This window comes from the organism of the source record quoted next, unplaced genomic scaffold (genome assembly GCF_019419815.1).
Source record: "Pyrus x bretschneideri cultivar Hongxiangsu unplaced genomic scaffold, Pyrus_bretschneideri_v1 Contig27, whole genome shotgun sequence".
Classification (NCBI taxonomy): Eukaryota; Viridiplantae; Streptophyta; class Magnoliopsida; order Rosales; family Rosaceae; genus Pyrus; species Pyrus x bretschneideri.
Window position 1 is genome coordinate 2,241,765 of NW_025999579.1, and position 19,662 is coordinate 2,261,426.

The following is a 19,662-nucleotide window of genomic DNA, read 5'->3' on the forward strand; positions in this document are numbered from 1 at the left end:
TTTTTAATAGCACTTTTACAAAAAAGTTTATCAAACACTCTGCTACTTTATTTCATAACTGTTTATTGTCACAATATAGTAGAAACAATTTTTTTTTCAAATTACAACAATACCAAACCAACCCTTATCAGCGCTTGTAATTTATAGAAAAGAACTTCTCCTTCGGTGTTATGATGGTAAAAATCATCACCTGACTAGTCTTTTTGAAGTACAGGGAACTTGGACTTTTGCAGGCAACTCCAAGTTTCCAAAGAAAAATATAACTCTCTCTCTCTCTCTCCTGACATTATCACATGCACATGCAGACAACCACCCACATCTTCATCCCACATGGATGTGTGAGAGAGAGAGAGCGCCTAAATTACATCTGCCCCACACAAACACACTCTCTCTCTAGAAAAAATGCCCCATCTTTTATTTTTCTTTTTAATTTTTGCCAACTCTCAAATCTAACTCTATCGCAAGTCCAGAAGATTTGTTAACACATTTGCCCAATTTCCATAAAACAACAAACCTTCCCAATCTGCAAAGCTGTCTTTCCATCTGTTTTTTTGTATATCCAAAAGATGCTTCGTAAAAGCCACAAAGGCAGAGGAACAAGAAAAACAGTGCAGAAACTAAACAAAAGCAGCAGAAAATGAAGCATTAAGTCGGCGGAGCGGGGAGGCCGTCACGAGAGAGAAGGGACACCAGGGAGGTTGGAGGGGTGTCTTTCCATCTGTTCTTTGAGGAAAAACATCTCTTATTTCTCTTGGATCCACAAAAAGATTCCTCCTTTACACGTTTGCATTGGTTTTAGTTTCGTCTTAGGCAATTGAAGGTGAATGTTTTTGATAACTCTGGATGTTGTGTGCTCATTGGCGTAAACTGGTTCCCCAGAGTCCTGAGTTTCTTTGGCCCTTTTGTGCGTCTTCCACAAGCCATTGTCTGGTTTGTTCTGTGAAATGAAACCCAATAAGGTTTCTTTCCCTCGCTGATTGGATCGGATTGGATTGGATTTGGTTTTGTGGGTATTACCCTTTATTTCCAATTTTTCTCTTGTAAAGCATATGAGATTTTGGAAAATTGAGGAAAACCCAGAAAATAAATTCATGGTAGAAGTGGAAATGTTGTGAAAGTTTGGATCTTTGATTGAAAAGGACATTTTTGTATGGTGGGATTTTTGGAAGAAGATAAAAGTTATCTTCTTTGAGCTGCAAGCAGTTGGAGAAAGTGATTTTTAAAGAAGACTTGATTTTGTGGTAACTCCGGTTGGGAAGCTGTGTTTGGAATTGCACCAATGAGGAAAGTTGATTGAAAGGAGCCCCATTGAGCTGCTGGGTTTGCATTTTGTTGAGGAGGCTACTGCTTAAATACGCGATGGAATATTGTAAGTCACATTACTGATTTTTGTTCTGGCTGCCATTGATAGTTGTGAATTGCTTATTGGTTCCGAAATTTTCGATGAGCTTGACATTCAATTTTCCTGCAGATGGGGGATGAAATGCTGCGATTCTCCGGCTTGAATATAGAACAGTAGATGTTTAGGAAGTGAGAGTAATTGATTGTCTTCAATTGGAGGAGGTGGGAAGATGGCTGCAAAACTTCTGCATTCCTTAGCTGATGACAGTCCAGATTTGCAGAAGCAAATAGGATGTATGAATGGGATTCTTCAGCTTTTTGACCGGCAACATGCTCTCACCGGTAGGCGGGTTGGCCACCACAAGAGGCTTCCTTCAGGTAGTTTCCTTACTGGTGAATGGATATCAAGTTAATGTTGGTTAATTGGAAATTTTCTTTGTCTTCCGGTTGAATTTTGACTTTTGTTCTTTATGTTATCTTGTCTTGCTTGCAAATTTGGTGGTTGAATTTTAGCATTGCAACCTGTAACATCTAGTGCATTGCCTTCGTAGGGAATTCCCATTTCAGCAATGGTGGCCTGGAAAGAGAGTATAGTAATGCATACCATCGTCAGACAGCACCTGTAAGAGCTTCTACTTGATGACTCCATCTCTTAGACACGTTAATTTCATATCGATCGGATAATATGTGACCTACTCTTTCGTTAATGTATTTGGAAGGGGCTTTTAAACTTTAATTTAATACGGTTTTTAGATGAGAATTTCAGTTGATGGAAAACCAATTCGATACAAAGTTATCGATGGATGTAAAAATAGCTAGCGCCCTATGTGTAATTAGAACCACCCTTCATATCTGTGTGCATGCAGCCAGTTTCTATCCGGAGGTGGTGAGCAGCCCCTGCCATCCTTTATTCTTCCCTTGTATGTGTGTGCATGTGCGCGTCTTTGTATATGCATATCTGCTTTCTGTATATGGTTGCCTTTCTTAGTTGAGGTTGTTTCAGACCTTAGTATATGAGTCCTCCCCTTTGTTTTAATCAACATCCACAAGCAGATCTAATGATGTATATCTGAGCTTCTGCTGAATTTGGAATCGAACTTGAAGTCATAATGTAGATTTCTCTGTGATTTAGATATTTTCTGGTACCGTATTTATAATGCTTGTTATTGCAGGAAATGAATTTGAACAAGAGTGAGAATGAGACAAAAAGACTCTCAGCAGAATCGTCAAGAGCCTCTTTCTCATCCGTTTCATCTTCCTTGTCATCTCTGGACTACAACAAAACAGCTCAACCTGGAACATCTTCCTTTGACAGAAGCATTTTTCCTGAAACTCCACCAAGGGATCTGACAAACCAATCAAGTATGTCCCCCAAACTAGGGAGGCAATCCCTTGATCTCCGGGACATGGTGAAGGATTCTATGCATAGGGAAATTAGGGCACTATCAGTTAAAACTACAACCAAAGAGGAATCTGCAGGTCATGCGGTGAAGCATAGAGACTCTCCAAGACCCTTACAGTTGTCCGAATCAGTGGAAGGATCAATTGAAGTTGGGATCAATGGGAAGCAAAATGTGCCTGCTGACCTCAGGGAGTCTCTTCGAGTTCTTGCTAAACTTCGAGAAGCACCGTGGAGTAATGATGATGCTAGAGATCATCCAAGATCATCATATGAATTGAAAGATAGTTCCTGGAACACACTTACAAAGGACGCTCCACGTTTTTCTAATGATGGGAGAGAGAGAAATCGTTTGTCTTTGGATTCAAGAGATGCCTTCAAAGCAACCCCAAAGCTAAAAGAGTTGCCAAGACTTTCGCTGGACGGTAGAGAAGGTTCAATGCGGAATTCCACATCTGATTCAAAATCATATCAGCGTTCGAAAAGTTTTCAGAATAGTGGAAACTCAAATGACAGATACCATAATCTACCTCAGTTGTCCCGAAGTCATAATCGACCTCCTAGTGTAGTGGCAAAGTTGATGGGTTTGGAAGCCTTGCCAGATTCTGCCTCGACTAGTGATAGTCACTTGATTGAAACCAGCCCGGTTAAAGTTATTGATCCTTTCTCAAAACCACTGAAGCTAAATAATCTGCAGAGGCCTATGCCTATGAGAATTTCTAATACCACAAGAAATTCTCTGAAAGAACCATCATCACCACGGTGGAAAAATCCAGATTTGGTTATGAGGCCTATTTCAAGTTCAAGGTTTCCAATTGAGCCAGCCCCATGGAAAATGCAGGATGGAAGTCGAGGTTCTCAGAAACCATCTTCCAAACCTGTAAAAGTTCAAGCAAGGACTTCAGACTCCTTCCCTTCTGTTTATAGTGAGATTGAGAAGAGGTTGAAAGATCTGGAATTTAAACAATCCGGGAAGGACCTCAGAGCCCTTAAACAGATACTCGAAGCAATGCAAGCAAAAGGTCTTTTAGAGACCAAAAAAGAAGAACAAGCTTCAAACTTTGGAACTCAAAAAGACAGTGAATCCAAATGTACAAGTTCCAATCTGAATTCGAAATCAACAAACCAGCGAAACACAAGCAACCATGTTGTTGCTTCCACAAGTACAGGTGCTGCTTTCTCTGGGTCTTTTGAGTCCCCGATTGTGATCATGAAACCTGCAAAACTTGTTGAAAAATCTGGTATTCCCACTTCATCATTAATTTCAGTAGATGGCCTCTCTAATGCCCGTACTCTTCAGAGAAGGAGAAGTACAGATAATAAGACGGGTTCAACTAGCAGTCGGACAGTTAAAGATCAGCATCCTAAAAACAGTCGGAAGGAATCTGCTGTCAGTTCCACTGACAAAAAAACAAGTGGCAGGAATATAAGATCAACGCAATCTCTGCCAAAGGATACTGCTGGATCAAGTTCAGTAAAGAGCTCAGGATCTGTGAGTCCAAGACTACAACAGAAGAAACTTGAGTTGGCAAAGTCATCTCGTCCACCTACCCCTCCATCTGATTCAAAAAAATCCAGAAGGCAGTCCAGCAGGCAATTGACAGAGTCAGGTTCGCCGGGTGGAAAACTCAGACCAAAATCTTCCAACTTGCAGCAAAGTGATGACCAGTTGAGTGAGATAAGTAATGAATCTAGAAGTTTGAGTTTTGAAGGAGATGACCTCGATATGGAAGTCAATAGTATTGTACGAGCTACTGAGATAAATGGCAGCCAGAGTCCATGTTTGAGAGCTGCCAAGCCTTTGGCTTCTGGTTCAATGCAGCAAGTAGGTGTTTTACTGGTTTTAATCTTCCGCTTCCACTCATTCACTTTCAAAAATTTAATTTATATGTTTATATTGTTTTTTGTAACATTTCAGAAATCAAGTCCAAGGTTGGAAGAATATGGATCTGTTGCTGAACTTGCTATAGTTGTTCCAGAACAACCTAGTCCTGTGTCTGTTCTTGATAACTCGGCATATAGAGATGATGCACCATCACCCGTAAAGCAGATGCCGAATGCCCTCCAAGGTACAGTTTAACCTTAGAAGAGAATACATTATTTTCAAAAAATGCTCTCACTAGAAAGATTAGATAGAGTTGAACTAGTGGTGAACATATTTGCATTCTAGAAAAGAGGTTTTTATTTTATTTTATATTCTCTCGTCCTTAAAATCTGACTAGAATACTTCTTTTTTGGAATACAGGCAATATTGCCGAAGATTCCAAGCACGGCAAAGGTGAAGATCAATGGAACCCTGCAGATAAGCTTGACAGCATGGGATCTGGTCTTACATCAGAAATCAATCGCATGAAATTGAAGAACATTGAAAACTTAGTTCAGAAGCTTAGACGATTGAATTCTAATCATGATGAAGCAAGAACAGACTATATTGCATCGCTCTGCGAGAACACAAATCCAGACCACAGATACATTTCTGAGATATTGTTAGCTTCAGGCCTCCTACTCAGAGACCTCGGCTCCAGCTTGACAACATTTCAGCTCCATCCCTCAGGCCATCCCATCAACCCCGAGCTATTCTATGTTTTGGAGCAAACCAAGGCAAGCAGTTTGCTTGCAAAAGAGGAATGTATCCCCGAAAAGGTAACCATTGCGGTACAAGAGAGAGAGAAATTTCATCGGAAACTCATATTCGATGCAGTCAATGAAATTCTTGTTGACAAGTTGAATTTAGCCGGTATCCCTCCGTGCCATGGTTGAAGCCTGACAAGCTCGCAAAGAAGACCCTCAACGCGCAAAAGCTTCTGAAGGAACTGTCTAGCGATATAGAACAATTGCAAGCCAAGAAACCGGAGTGCAGCTTAGAGGACGAGGGTGATGGTTTGAAAAACATCTTGTGGGAGGATGTGATGCACCGGTCAGAAAGCTGGACAATTTTCCATGGTGACATCTCCGGTGTAGTGTTAGACGTCGAACGGTTGATCTTCAAGGATCTGGTTAATGAAATCGTTATTGGTGAGGCAGCAGCTTGCTCGCGAGCAAAGCCAGCTAGGCGGCGTCGGCAGCTGTTTGCTAAGTAGAGTGTCCTCTAATCCGTCTTCTCCTTTCCATTTTCTGTCGTGATTTAATTTAAATTTTTTTGTGATAAGCAGCATAATAAATTGTGTGTAAGATCATAATGCTGGATTTGTAAAGAAGTTAACTTGTAAAAGTCCTTAAAAGGATGAACTTGTGTTTGAAATCAATATATAAGATCCTTTTTATCTTCCCTCTCCACTTTCCACTTCCCTTTACAAATGCTGTGTTGTGTTGATCATAACATGTTTTCTTATCCGCAGCTGAGTTATCAAGAAACCGCTCGAGTTTTATCTAAAATCGTTCTCTGGGGTTGGACTGATTGGTTGAAAGGTTCGAAAGAGAACAGTGTTCCATTAGCCGTTAGCATCAGATTCAAAGGATTTGTAGCAAAACATCGCAAAGCTTTCATGTTCCATCTAACCTAGCACACTCTGGTGAACAATTTCCCAACCGTTTGCTTTCATTTTTTTTTTTTTGATACAAGCGATAATCGATACAACCATTTGCACGTTAGGTTAGTGATTAAATCCGGAAAATGAATTTTGTTGATGGAGCTCCACGTAATGTGATGTGACTTTGATAAATAATTTAGAAAGAAGGAAAAATCATTTGCGAATTAATGATTATGTATTCTACAAATAATTTAGAAACTAAACAATAAGTACTCAGCCTCCGTAGCATAGTGGTAGTGCGTTCGCTTCGTAAGCGAAAGGTCGCGAGTTCGATCCTCGCCGGGGGCTATTTTACTTTTCAGTTTTAAGTTTTATCAAATGGGCTGGACTTTTGATGAACGTTACCACAATTTAGTGATTTACCCAAATCCAGAATGCCAATCAATAAACTTGTAGATAAGTTGGGCCGTAACTATGAAACTTCATCACCTTCTTTATTTTTAATATTTTTTTTGACTCGTTGCCTTATTGGTTCTTGTTTGCAATCGAATGCATATGCATATAAAAGAATCAAGGAGCGTGGAGTAACGGAGAAATCTTATGGTTTGACAGTCGAATCAGATGAATTATGTTAGACTTCTCACAGAGGAGTATTTTTGTATTGGAGGCTGTATAATGCGGTTAAGTGATACCCAAATGTAGTTTGTGAATCAGTCGAACAGTCTACATATAATCAGTTGTCGAATACAAGAGTAATGAGTTAAGAATACAATAAATATTAATTACACAAGAAAAATTGAAAGTGGAAGTTAAAAACCAATTTGAGAATTTAAGAAACCATGGATCAAATGTGGTCCTTGACCTAGCGCAGCATGTAGATAGTTGAGGGCCACAAAAAATTCCATAAATCTTAGTGGTAGTACCTATCAGCATGCCTGTACACAAATTCCATTCGTCTCCTTATGTATTTTGAACAATAAAAATAAATAAACAATAATAAGAAAAGAAGAACAGTTTCTTACCGTGTGTATGCATGTGCATGCATGCTAGGTACACATACGCCTCGCTCTGTACATTATACCGATTATTTTAGTAAGATAGACTAATTTGTTTATCGAAGATTATTTGTAACCCTAACCCTGTTGTGCTAGTGAAACCTTAAACCCAACGCTATAACATCCGTTGATTGAATCCTTGATCGTTGGATTTTTAGCAACATGTCCAACACTCTATTCATCTAATGCATGTCATATACGGGAGCGTAGTAGAATTTTTACTCTTTCTACACGGTGTTGAGCGTAGAGGACCACAACTGGGGTCCGGTGTCCATTAATGCTTCTTGGATGTGACATAATGCTACTAATACCTAGATGCAGCTGCTGCGGAGCCTGCTGAGCTGAGAGACACAGAGTCTGCCTTCTAATGCAGTCCTTTCTGCCTGTGGACTTGTGTTCTTTCGCTTTCATTCTCTGAAGAATTGCTTTATTTTCGAAATTAATTAACCAGTGTTTCTGTAGCTTTTCCTTTCTCATTTTGTGCGGAGTCTTCCATGGTTATTTAATAATATTAATTGTTGCTTCAAAAAGAGGGTGCAGAGATGAAGGAAAACAATAAACCTGTGGGCTATTCTTTGTAGCTCGGCTCTTGTCTGCCAAAATTAAGACTACTAATTCATGAAACTGAAAAGAAAAATGACCCACAGAGGAAATGCTTTCTGTGTTTTCCCTGTGGTAGGGTATAGGAAATTGGTTAATATTTATTTACTCGTGCAGTTAAGTTTTACTTTAGACATGTATATAGTTAATAAACAACGAGATTAGGACCCAGCATGCATGCATATGGATGGTTAAAATCTGAAGAATTAGTAGTTTGGCATGCATTTCAAAATGCATGTGAGAGAGAGAGAGAGAGTGTGTGCGTGTTGTGTGTGTGTGCGTGCGCGTGTGTGTTCTTTAAGAAGAGCTCAATGTTCATTCAAGGATTTCGATATCAATCACGAAATGTCATGTGAAAAAAACAGAAAAAAAGATACATTGGATGCGGTCTCTAGTCTCTAACACTTTTTGATTAAAACTGACACACCCCGACCGAAATCAAGGCATGCTGGCCGTCACGTGAGGGTGACGTAACCATGTGCACAGTGCGGAAGCTAAGAATAATAATAAAAGTACGAACAAATAAAAATCAAACTACATACAGAGTAGTTAACATACATGTGCAAGTGTAAGTGTGAAAAACAATATTCAGAGCACAGAAAACCTAGTGCAGTCTAGAGGAACAAATACTAACTAAACACACCCAGAGGGGGTCCTACACTGGTAATAATCTGTCAGATATGCCGTAAATTCCTCATGAGCCACCAAAAGAGCAATCCAAACTAGAACTTGGAGGGGCGCAAAACAGAAAGTGTGAGTGGGTGAAAACAAAGCTTTTCAAAATCATTTCATTATCAAAAGTTCTAACCCCTCGCCGTAAAACCTGTATAGTTTCCTAGAAAATAGAATATACACATATATAGAAAACATGGTCAGAAATATGCCATGTCGAACGCCCCTACATAGAAAGTAAGTAAACCAGGTAATGCCAATCAATGCAAGTAACATGTCAGCCGGAGTCACCTAACGTGACCTGTACAGCTGAATCTAGAGCTCAAATCCCCAACTCATTAACTATACCTGCACACGAGTCGGAACCACCTAAAGTGGTATGTACGACAGGACTGGGTGTAAATAAATACGCTTAAGTGCTACGATCACATGAAGACTAGACGAATAATCGTAGGTCACCTACGAGTCGAAACCACCTAAAGTGGTCTGTACAACAGGACTGTGCACCTAACTTGGATCCAAGATGAGCATGTGGTGCTGGAGGTGACCATCACATGAAGAACTGTGCCCTACTCTGGGCGGGAGCACTAACACCGGGGGTGCAAGTTATGAGCTCTCTATGCATCTCACATAACTACTAATTACAATCACACCATAACTTACCTGACACTTACCTGTGCGTTCGTAGCACCAAACATACATATATGCAACTACTAATGTATAAATAAATAGGCAAATGCAATGCATAGCATTTAAAACAAGTAAACATTCCATATCATTTTCTGGGAAAATCACAAGTATATAGGTATATACGGAAAACCAAAAGCCCATTCACTGGCATTTGGAAGGGTCGTAACCCCCTTGCCTCGAGTGACTGTGCTCGTCCTCGGGATAGGTCTCACCTATATGAGAAACAACTATAAAAACGTCAATTTAAAGCACATAACCAAAACTAGGTAATAACTTCTCATACAATGCTCAAACGGGGTGTATGAATACACCAACTTGATCTACTCAACCTCACGAACATTTCCATATTTTTAAAATAATTTTTCGACGTCTCACGTGCCCCCATGTGTCGGCCAAGGCATGGCCACACGCGCAAGCACGTGCCTGCCACACTGACGGAATCCCTAACGGCGTTAGGGAATATTCCGTTAAAACTAACCTGACGTCGTTAAGAATATTCTATTAACTTAACGGAATATTCCCTTATATTCTCCGGTGAGTCTCGCTAGAGCCACCACCATCAGCACCGTCGTCTGCGTTGCCAGAAACTGGAAAAAATTTCAAAACTTCATATCTTCTTCATTTCTCAACCAAATTCCACGAAATTGGTACCAAAATGAAACTTACCACATTCAAACCTTCGATCCGTGCTTAGATGGTGTTCTTCGAAATGGTCCGTACGAAGAAGAAGAAGAAGAAGGAGAGAGAGAGAGTGTTCGTGACAGAAAGAGAAAGACACGGGAGTGGTATGGGTGTGTGTGTGTGTGTGTCCTGTAGAGTCAACACCAAAAACAACAAAACAACACCCCACAACACCAAATACGTCCAAGGGCATTTTAGTCATTTCGCACCTACGGTACAAATAATTCGGGACGGGCTATCACAAAAACCTTCATGGTATTCAAAGTTTGATCAAGGTCTCTTGACTTTGTACACCTCATTATATTACTATTAATATTTATATTTTTATAGTTTTGACATTAATTGTTTGATATTTTATGAGATTTATAATCCTATAAATTTAAAGTCCCTCATTATAATACTATTAGAAACGGCTACAATAAAAAATTCAAACATTTCAATTGAATAAACGGATAAAAACTATGTAACAATAAGAAATAATAAATGGCAAAAGAATGTATCCGTAGTGTTTAAAAAAAAACTAATACATTTCACATATAACAAAGTGGTACATTAATAAAGAAGAATGGATACATTATAAATAAATTAGGGTACAAATAAAAGATTAAAAAATTATGCGTACAAATGAAAATTTTAAAAATATGGACGCAAAAAGAAATTAATACATGGGTACAAATTAAAACTAAAAATAAAATACTACAAATTTAAAAAAAGGTTGCAAATTAAAAGTGGGTACAAACTAAAAATATAAATATATGATACAAAGTTTAGCCATAAAACATAACTATACCATATGTAATTTTTCTATCATTGATTAATTATACAATGTCACATGACGGTAAACACATGAGCACAAATACAAATAAAAGTTTAGAAAATATGGGCACAAAAGAAATTAATATATGGGTACAAATTAAAACTGAAAAGAAAATTGGTACAAATTAAAAAAGGATTGCAAATTAAAAATGGGTACAAACTAAAAATAAAAATATATGATAAAAAATTTAGCCATAAATATAAATATACTAATTGTAACATTTTTAACACTAAATGAATATTTGTATGTAAAAATATTTTATTATTGAAATAATTAATGATGTTATTAATACCCAAGGACCTTAATCAAAAATTGAAAAGGAATAAGGTTTTTTAATCAATGGACTAGCAAAATGAGAGATAGGAACCTAATTTCTCCAAAAAAAAAATAAAAAATAAAAAACACATATATAACACTACATGACATGATTTAAAATATCATTATAATAACATTCTTGTTTTAAAAAAGTTTCTCTCCTCCGATTATAATTAAGTTCGTTTGGAAGTGCTTTTAAAGTAACTGAAAGTGCTTTTAGCAAAAAAAATTTAGATTCTAAAAGCACGTAAAGTGATTTTTATGAATTTACTTACATTTTTACTAAGTATTAATTTCAAAAATATTTTCACCATAAGCGCTTTAGACTATTTTAAAAACATTTTCAAACGAATTATATGCCACTTTCCACTCGTTACCTTTTCTTCGTTTTTGGAAGCATTAATATATATTATTGAGTGCTTTATATAGAATTAAACATGCACCCATATGCATAGAGGCAAACAGTGGTGCATGTTAATTTCTGGTTATACGGATACAGTATATACATTTATAATGTGTTCCTACGTATTAAGTATATGTGTCAGGATTAGTAATTAGAATCGTGCAATATTATTGGAAGTACGATTGGTCATCACGAGGCTTGAGCTACAGTTCTAGCAGCAGAAATCAAGAGGTGATCACAATTTTGGCCCCAGGACTACGTGCTGTTCATTATACATACTATTGCAGATTGCACACCACATATATAAACACCACAGCATATATTTGTGTATATAGATCTCCTAGATTACTTATATATGTGTTAATTAACTTCTGGGCCCCAAAACCGGCTGGTGAAACAGGAAGAAGATTTTAAAAGAAAACAGTTCAAAAGTTACAAGCACACACCCACATGATCTTAACGAGCATGTGATGTACGTACTACTGTACAAGGGGTAGGGCAGTTGGTTATGTAGAGCACGTCTATCAAAATTTAAAATTTTATTTTATTTCTTATTAATATTGGCTTTTGAAGAGATGTGCATATCACACAGTTCATAATCCTAGCTAATATCAAGCCAAAATACACATCAACGTGATTTTAAGTTTTCTTTCTCTCTCGAGTCTTTATACTTAATCTATGAATCCTAAAACGTGGTTGATAATGGCCACATTTTATAATATGAATCCTCTCCTTTGAAAAGAGTTCATAGTCAAACACTATCAGATAGGATATGACTAAATTAAAAACATGCATGCACTAAACACATTATATATTGCGAACGAAGGTTGATTAAGTTTACAAGGATCGTTTTCTGTGTTAGATTAAGGTATAAGTTCGAATGCCTTTGCTAAAAATCATTTTTGGTGAGCGATCTTTAAAAATTATAAAATAAGCTAAGACCCTCTCCGTAAGTTCTCAAAGAGGCTTATGATCATATGTCCTGATTCTAGAATGGGACAGCCTCCTACCCCTAAACTTTCTCTTAAAAAAACACACTATATATCAACTAATAGTGTCAAAATTTTGGCATTACATACTAAACAACACATGGAGAGTATATATTACTTTTCTCTACTCCTTGTTGCTCTATAAGTAGTTACTTAATTAGACGTCTGAATCGGCTGATTTTCTATCAATTTTTCTTCCAATTATCAGTAATTAACAAGACTAAATATGTATCCTCTGAGAGAAACTACATCTTAAATATTCTGGATTATATGGAGTACGTAGTGAGGTATTACGACATGGTAATATACAAACTTACCACAAGCACTGTCATCACACTACCAACTATTATTTGGTGATGGTCTAATGTATAGAATCCAGGTCTTTCATCAACAAAAAAAAAAAAAAAGATTATAAGAACTCAAATGGATCACTAGTTTGCAAATGTCTAGATATAACATTGTCATACTTACATAGTTTTTCACTAGCAATTCTTGTAGCTATATATCTTTTGCTGAAGAATCAACTCTTAGCTCCTCGAGTCAACCCAAATACATTTCACGGTTCATCAGTTTCCATCCCCCGTCTGTTGCGCAAATCAATATGCACGATGTATAGAGATCAATGTTGCAAGACCACGACACCAACAACTAAGGTATACGATCTTACTTGCAATAAGGCTAATAAGTTATGGAACGTCCTTGTTTGGTTGGCTTGCATGGTTATTTTGTGAATCCAAATGGAGCTGCTGCTTGGGATCAACCAATGACGGAAAGGATTTCAAGGATGAGCCAATTGAATGAAGAGAAGGCATGAGAGCATTATTAGCTAGGAAATTTTGTGAATTACTTGATGAGCTCAAAAATTGGAAATGGCTGGCTTGTCTAGGCTGATCAGTAGCAGTACTAGTACCCTCCACTATTGGATTGGTCATATATGGAGGATATGAACCGAATAGCGTTGGTGTTGCTGTAGGTGGACAGAAGCATAATTGAGAACCAGATGCCATTGGAGTTGAAAATGATAAGGCATTAGTACTCATCATATGACTACGATGCTGATCTGTTTGTGGACCTTGTGGAAATCCATGGCTGCCAAACTGCGCTAGAGATAGCGTTGAAGGCTCCAAATAGTTGTGATAGTAGTTGAATGCCATTGCATTGTTTAGCAAGCCAGGTATGGAAGAAGGATGATTGCCTATGGGAAATAGCTTTTGAGCTAGGAGTTGTCCACTAACATTTCCTTCGTGGTCATGACGATTTCGATCATCTTGTTCATCGTTTGTCTTGATCGACTTGCCTTTCGCTTGATCACGAACTTGTTCATCTACTTGGTCTGCCTCCATAAATGTAGAATTTACATCAAAGAAAGGAGCAATAAGAGAATTACTCGCTTGATGAGGATATAGCATTGGCTGATGAAATTGATGACCAAATCCATGAGGAACTTGAAGTGGAGGGAGCTTATCGATATCTTGTTCCGTAACACCAAGCAGCCAGTCTATTACCTTGCTAGGTTGGCTAACACGAAGCCTATCTTGAAGATCATACAATTGAATGGCCGTTGGTACTGAAAGCCTAATTCTCCTGTCCCTCAATCCCCTCACTGTGGAAACCTTGCTGTGCCTATCTTTCCCACCGAAAGCACGTGAAACTCGAACGATCCTCGGATTTCTAAATACAGACCATTGCCTTGAAGTAGTAGTACTTGATGATGATGCCTTATTAAAACTGCTATTGTTGTTCCCATCATTGTTGTTGTGGCCCTCTTGCTTCGCTTGGAAACCCTTGTCCCTTGAATTTGTTATCATTGTAATATTTCTGATTATAGTAAACTCGCCATTCTTTCAATCGCTCCTTTTTTGTGGATATGGAAAGAAATACTGCGATCGTTCAGCTCCAAAGATTCAACTGAAAGAGAAAGAAGAACACAAATTAAGAGGAAAAATAAACTGTTACATACCATATGAGCCTTCTTCCATTTTCGTGAGATTATTCTTAATTTCTTTTGGACTCCATATAAGTTTATATCTTATGGAAAATTGCTTCATGAACTAATTAAATTGATCACTGATCGGTTCGAGATTGATAGATGAGAAAGAAAACATTTCTCATCAAAGATTCTGATAGTAGTATTTCTTTTCAATTTTATATACATTCTCCTCTAATTATTATGGAGATCCTCCATATGCAAATCTGAAAATTCTGCTGAGAAGTTGAGCAGATATTGATAAATATTGCATTAAAATGAATGGTCACAAACTACTTAAAGATATATATATATATATATATATATGTGTGTGTGTGTGTGATTAATGAATTGGACCATTTTAATCTTGAAATAAGTTGAAGAACTGAAATCTGAATCGTTTAAAATTGAACATTTAATTTGGAAACTAAATTCAAGATGTTAACATGCATGTTGAGGAAAAGCTAGCAGAAAATAAGAGTTTAATTGAAATAAGGTTTTTTCTTCTATTCTCTTCCTTTGATTTTGTAACAAAAGCCATACAAATTCAAACTACCAGAAACCCTAAATTACCTTCATCTCTTAGCAAACCAATTTGAAGATATAATTAGGATTATAAGATGAACTGTACTCACATCAGACTGAAAATTGAGGTTGTAGAAGCTGAGATCAGAGTTTGTTCTTGGATGTCCAAAACTTATGAGCAAGAAGCAGAAGAAGTAGGAGAGAGCAACAGGACGCAACAGTGCAATTTGAACCTCTTGCTAAAGTATATATGATGCTCTCTTGAATTTCTTACTAAGCTGTGTACCTCATTTGCCTGTCAAATTCAACATCTTAAAGGCTCTTAGTTTCAGTGAGAGAGAGAGAGAGAGAGAGAGAGAGAGAGAATATAAACTTTTAAAAATAATAATTCACAATTTGGTAAAGAAAATATGCTAACTAGAATTTACCGCTTGCATGGGAATGAAAAAGGAAAAGGTAATGGCACCATTTATGGCCACGTGGTATACGAGTACGCTGATACGTTAGTTTAGAGCTATTTTTTATGTATTTGAAACATAATAACGTAGCGTTATCATTATTTTACTTAATTATATAATATAACATGTGAATTTGTGCTGCTCAATACTACATTTTGGAGATATTCTTGTTCACTTGTAAGTGATAGATATTCGGTTCGAATCTTGTAAATAATAAATTCGATACTAAATTAAGTTTTCATTGTGTAACTTAGTCAAACTTCATATCCTTGAGTGTAAAATATATTGTTATACTCACAAAAAAAAAAAAAAAAAACACATGAATTTGTTTTTACTAATGTCCTAAAAATAAGACATATCAACTTTATTGTTCCCTCTTATTATAACACATAAAATTACACATTACATGACTTATATTTCCAATGCCGCTATAACTTGTCAATCTGTCAAACAACAGTAAAAATTTCATCAATTTGTTCATACCACAGACTGAACAATCACTGCTTAATTAATGAACAAGTTTGGTCTTAGTTTACCGTGTATAATTATGCAATAGGCTCTCTAGGTATAGATATTGGATTATTAATAGGCTCTCTAGGTATAGATATTGGATTATTTTGAAGGGGGACCACCCTCCCACCCTTATCGGCAACTGCAAGTAGCTTTATTGGTGTATTCCACGTAGCAGGAGTTGAAGAAGAAACTCCTGTTTAATCAAGAAAGCACAGAACTATACATAAAACCCTAATTAATGTTTGAGAGAATGTTTATTCGATCTTTTTCCCTACATGTGAATTTGTAGTGCAGTATTCACCAAAAGTTCAAATCATATAGGCTTTTTATCTAAAATGGTCCTTGAGATTTGTATAATACATCACTTTGGTCATGATATTGAAAATCAATAAAAATGGTCCTTAAGATTGTCCACCATCCATTATTTTGGTCATTATATTAAAAACTCTGTTAAGTGTCTTAGAGCTCTTGGCTGGAAGTTTGAGCAATTTTCAAAGCTTCGTAACTTAATCGTTTATTAACAAAATTTGACCCATAATATATCAAAATGAAGATAGAAAAGTGTAGAACAAGATTATACCTATTTGGAAGCCCAATGGTTGCCAGAGATGACCGAAAAATATCCTGAAAGGTGACTGGTCCGCGAAAAAATTGGAAAATTCGCCGAAAACAGGGTAAACTTTAAACGTTCATAACTTTTTCGATACTCAACGAAATCGAGTGATTCAAAAACGAAAATCATTCTTCTCGATGAGACAAAGAGAATAGTACCTTTCTCGAAGGTTAAATCACCGTAGTTTAGCCGTAAAAAGGCTCGAAAGTGGCTGTCTTGGTCGTCGAGTTAGCCACTTTCGAGCCATTTTCTGGCCAAACCACAGCGAGTTAGCGTCAAGAAAGGTACCATTCAATTCTGCTCGTCAAAAAGTATGATTTTTGTTTTGAATCACTTGATTTCGTTGAGTATTGAAGAAGTTATGAACGTTTAAAGTTTACCTAGTTTCCGGCAAGTTTTCCAATTTTCCCGCAGACCAGTCACCTTTCAGGCTATTTTCCGGTCATCTCCAACAACTATTGGGCTTCCAACTAGGTATAATCTTATTCTACATTTTCCTATCTTCATTTTGATATATTATGGGTCGAATTTGGTTAAGAAACGATTGAGTTACGAAGCTTTGAAAATTGCCCAAACTTTCGGCTAAGAGCTCCGGGACACTTAACGGAGTTTTTAACAAAAGGACCAAAATAATGGATGGTGGACAATCTCAGGGACTATTTCTATTGATTTTCAATCTCAAGGATCAAAGTGATGTGTTATGCAAATCTCATAGACCATTTTGGCTAAAAAGCCAAACATATACATACATACATATATATATAGATATATATATTCATGTGAATATATATGATGACAGATCCATACGTGGATCATTTTATTTACATAACTTTTGAGACACGTTTTAGTGGGGCGCACTTCGTAATGTTTTTCAACGATCTAAACCATTTATCTTTTAAATCTTCCCTCAAATATCATATCTACGATAATCACCTTAATCTAAAACCATATGATTGTTGGATTAAGGTTTTAGAGTTTCTTTGTAGAACTGTATTTGTTTTTTTTTTCTTCACTAAGAATGAATGTCCTAATAATATTGGATTTGTCTAATTTTTTGCAAGGATGATTGATGTTCTAAAGATAGATTACGTAGACCCCACAAGAACGTATGTCAAAAATTCTGTAAAAAAAGTGGTGACACGGATCCGCCTCCAACTAAGTATTATTAAGTAATTTAATTAGTTATATATAAAACATATCAAATATTACAAAAAGAATGTTAACAAATCAATGGATGATAAAAGAAAAAAACGAATTGTAAACTCTGAATTTTATTCCACAAACAAAAAATAAAGAACACTACAAAATTGTGAAGGTGAACACAGTAACCAAAAAATTACATCACACTAAACTTAATTCTTACAAAGTTACAAGATGTGAATTTATAAAAACTTTAACCATGAAACAAACAAGAAGACAATATTAAACCCTAGCAACAAAGAAAGCAATCTTAATACTTATTCTACTACAAGTTACAAATAATAAACCAAATTTGCCAACTTGCTAACATTTCCTTCACCAAAATATATATTTGTAATACCCATTGTTCATTATTACCAACAGTTTTAGTTTCTTCTTCATTTTGTGTGGAGCAAAATTTAAGATTAGTAAGGGCATGCATGCATATTTATAAATAGTAAGTCGATACGAATAATCAGTAAAGAGACTAGGGTTTCCTATATATATGTACATAACAGTAATTTCAGTCATGCAGCTCCTAAAGTAGTGGTGTGCAGGATATCGTCTGTATACCAGTTGGGATGAATATATATGTGTGTGTGTGTGTGCGTGCGTGTCTGTATGTATGTATGTATATAAACACATACATATATGTATATCAGCTGCACATATATGTATATGTACAGTTTGGAGAGGATATATGGATAGAAGGGTAAGACCTTTTAGAAAAGAGTAGAGGAGGGACCAAAGCAGGTTCTTTAAGGCATCCACCGAATGCATAGAGAGAGGACCACTGCATATGTACAGAATGCAGTGAGATTTTCACAACCCCAAGTTGCACTAGTTTTTGCTAATATAACTTACATGAACGAAATACTATACATACATATATATTTACTCTTCGCATCTTTAGGAGTTTGATAGATATATAGATATATATATATATATATAGAGAGAGAGAGAGAGAGAGAGAGAGAGAGAGTTCTTCATATATATATATATATATATATATATATATTCATGTGTGCATAAGGGCACCTCAATAATCAAGAAAAGTAGTGGAATCTTTCAACAAAATAATTGAGAACGTACGTTAATATAGATGACTACTGTATTAGTACGTTGCAGTTCAAAAGCTGAAGTCCTATATTTTTTTTTTCTTTATTTTTTCACAGATATTCGAGACAAGAAAATAAACCGGCCGACACACTGACATTTGGCCAAGACAACTAATTTTACTTCTGCATAATAATAAGTACCAATTTGATCATTATTCCATTTTAACTAATTTTTAAGCAATATTTAACATACCCTTATATTTATATTGTTGGCATCAACCCAATTCTGTGGCAGCACTTATGTAGGGATGTTACCAATTTTAGGGTTTGTAGTTGAATGATTAAGTTATTTTATTGAAAATAATGGATGCATTAAATCAAAAGGTAAAGAAAGATTACTTAAGAGTTCATCATATACAGAGACCAGAGAAGTTATCATACACAGTGGTCGCCTTCACGAGAAGGCGATTTTCTCTTGATGTTACAGATTTTTCATCAATAGTGAGTTAAATATAGTATAGACATTGCTTCCCCAACTAGACAGCAGTTTTACTTTGTTCAGGAACCCATAAATTTCCTCATCACTTTTTGGGTGAAAATTATTTCCACACTTTTAGTTTGAAGTGTTTGTCTCTCCCATTTTAAAGCCAGAGAGAACCCCGGCCTGCTGCTGCCATTTTAATTTGTTTAGATATACATACATACATACATACATACATACATACATACATACATACATATATATATATATGTATATAGTATGCAGGCAGCTGCAGGTCTGAGCAGAGTAGCCAAAAGGAATGGTCAAAGTCAGGGATACTTGATGAGAACCCAACTGCTTCTCCTCTTTTTTGGGTTTTGTTAACAATAGTATGTAGAACCTAAATCCATTACAGAAGAACTGAAGGAGTAATGAGA

The 19,662-nt window shown here is 36.4% G+C and overlaps 2 protein-coding genes and 1 non-coding gene across 3 annotated transcripts; 2 read left to right on the top strand and 1 right to left on the bottom strand.

Moving 5' to 3' along the window:
* The first annotated feature begins 356 nt into the window (after nucleotides 1-356).
* Nucleotides 357-6,008, top strand: LOC103930478 (protein LONGIFOLIA 2). The gene is given in 7 exon segments (XM_009339826.3): nucleotides 357-1,369; nucleotides 1,472-1,719; nucleotides 1,893-1,963; nucleotides 2,514-4,565; nucleotides 4,659-4,809; nucleotides 4,986-5,486; nucleotides 5,489-6,008. Coding segments are annotated over 6 exon segments (3,255 nt in total). The 5' UTR covers nucleotides 357-1,369; nucleotides 1,472-1,571; the 3' UTR covers nucleotides 5,821-6,008.
* A 478-nt stretch (nucleotides 6,009-6,486) lies between these two features.
* On the top strand, nucleotides 6,487-6,558 carry TRNAT-CGU. The gene has a single exon. It is a non-coding gene; the product is annotated as a tRNA-Thr (tRNA).
* A 6,205-nt stretch (nucleotides 6,559-12,763) lies between these two features.
* Nucleotides 12,764-15,280, bottom strand: LOC103930500 (transcription factor TCP5-like). The gene is made up of 2 exons (XM_009339844.3): nucleotides 15,034-15,280; nucleotides 12,764-14,340 (listed from the first exon to the last, which is right to left on the bottom strand). The coding sequence occupies exon 2, from the start codon at nucleotides 14,238-14,240 to the stop codon at nucleotides 13,119-13,121; it is 1,122 nt and encodes a 373-aa protein (XP_009338119.2). The 5' UTR covers nucleotides 14,241-14,340; nucleotides 15,034-15,280; the 3' UTR covers nucleotides 12,764-13,118.
* Nucleotides 15,281-19,662: the final 4,382 nt, after the last annotated feature.

Coding starts and splice junctions, on each gene's coding strand:
- LOC103930500 (XM_009339844.3), bottom strand. CDS start 14,240: ATGATAACAAATTCAAGGGACAAGGGTTTCCAAGCGAAGCAAGAGGGC.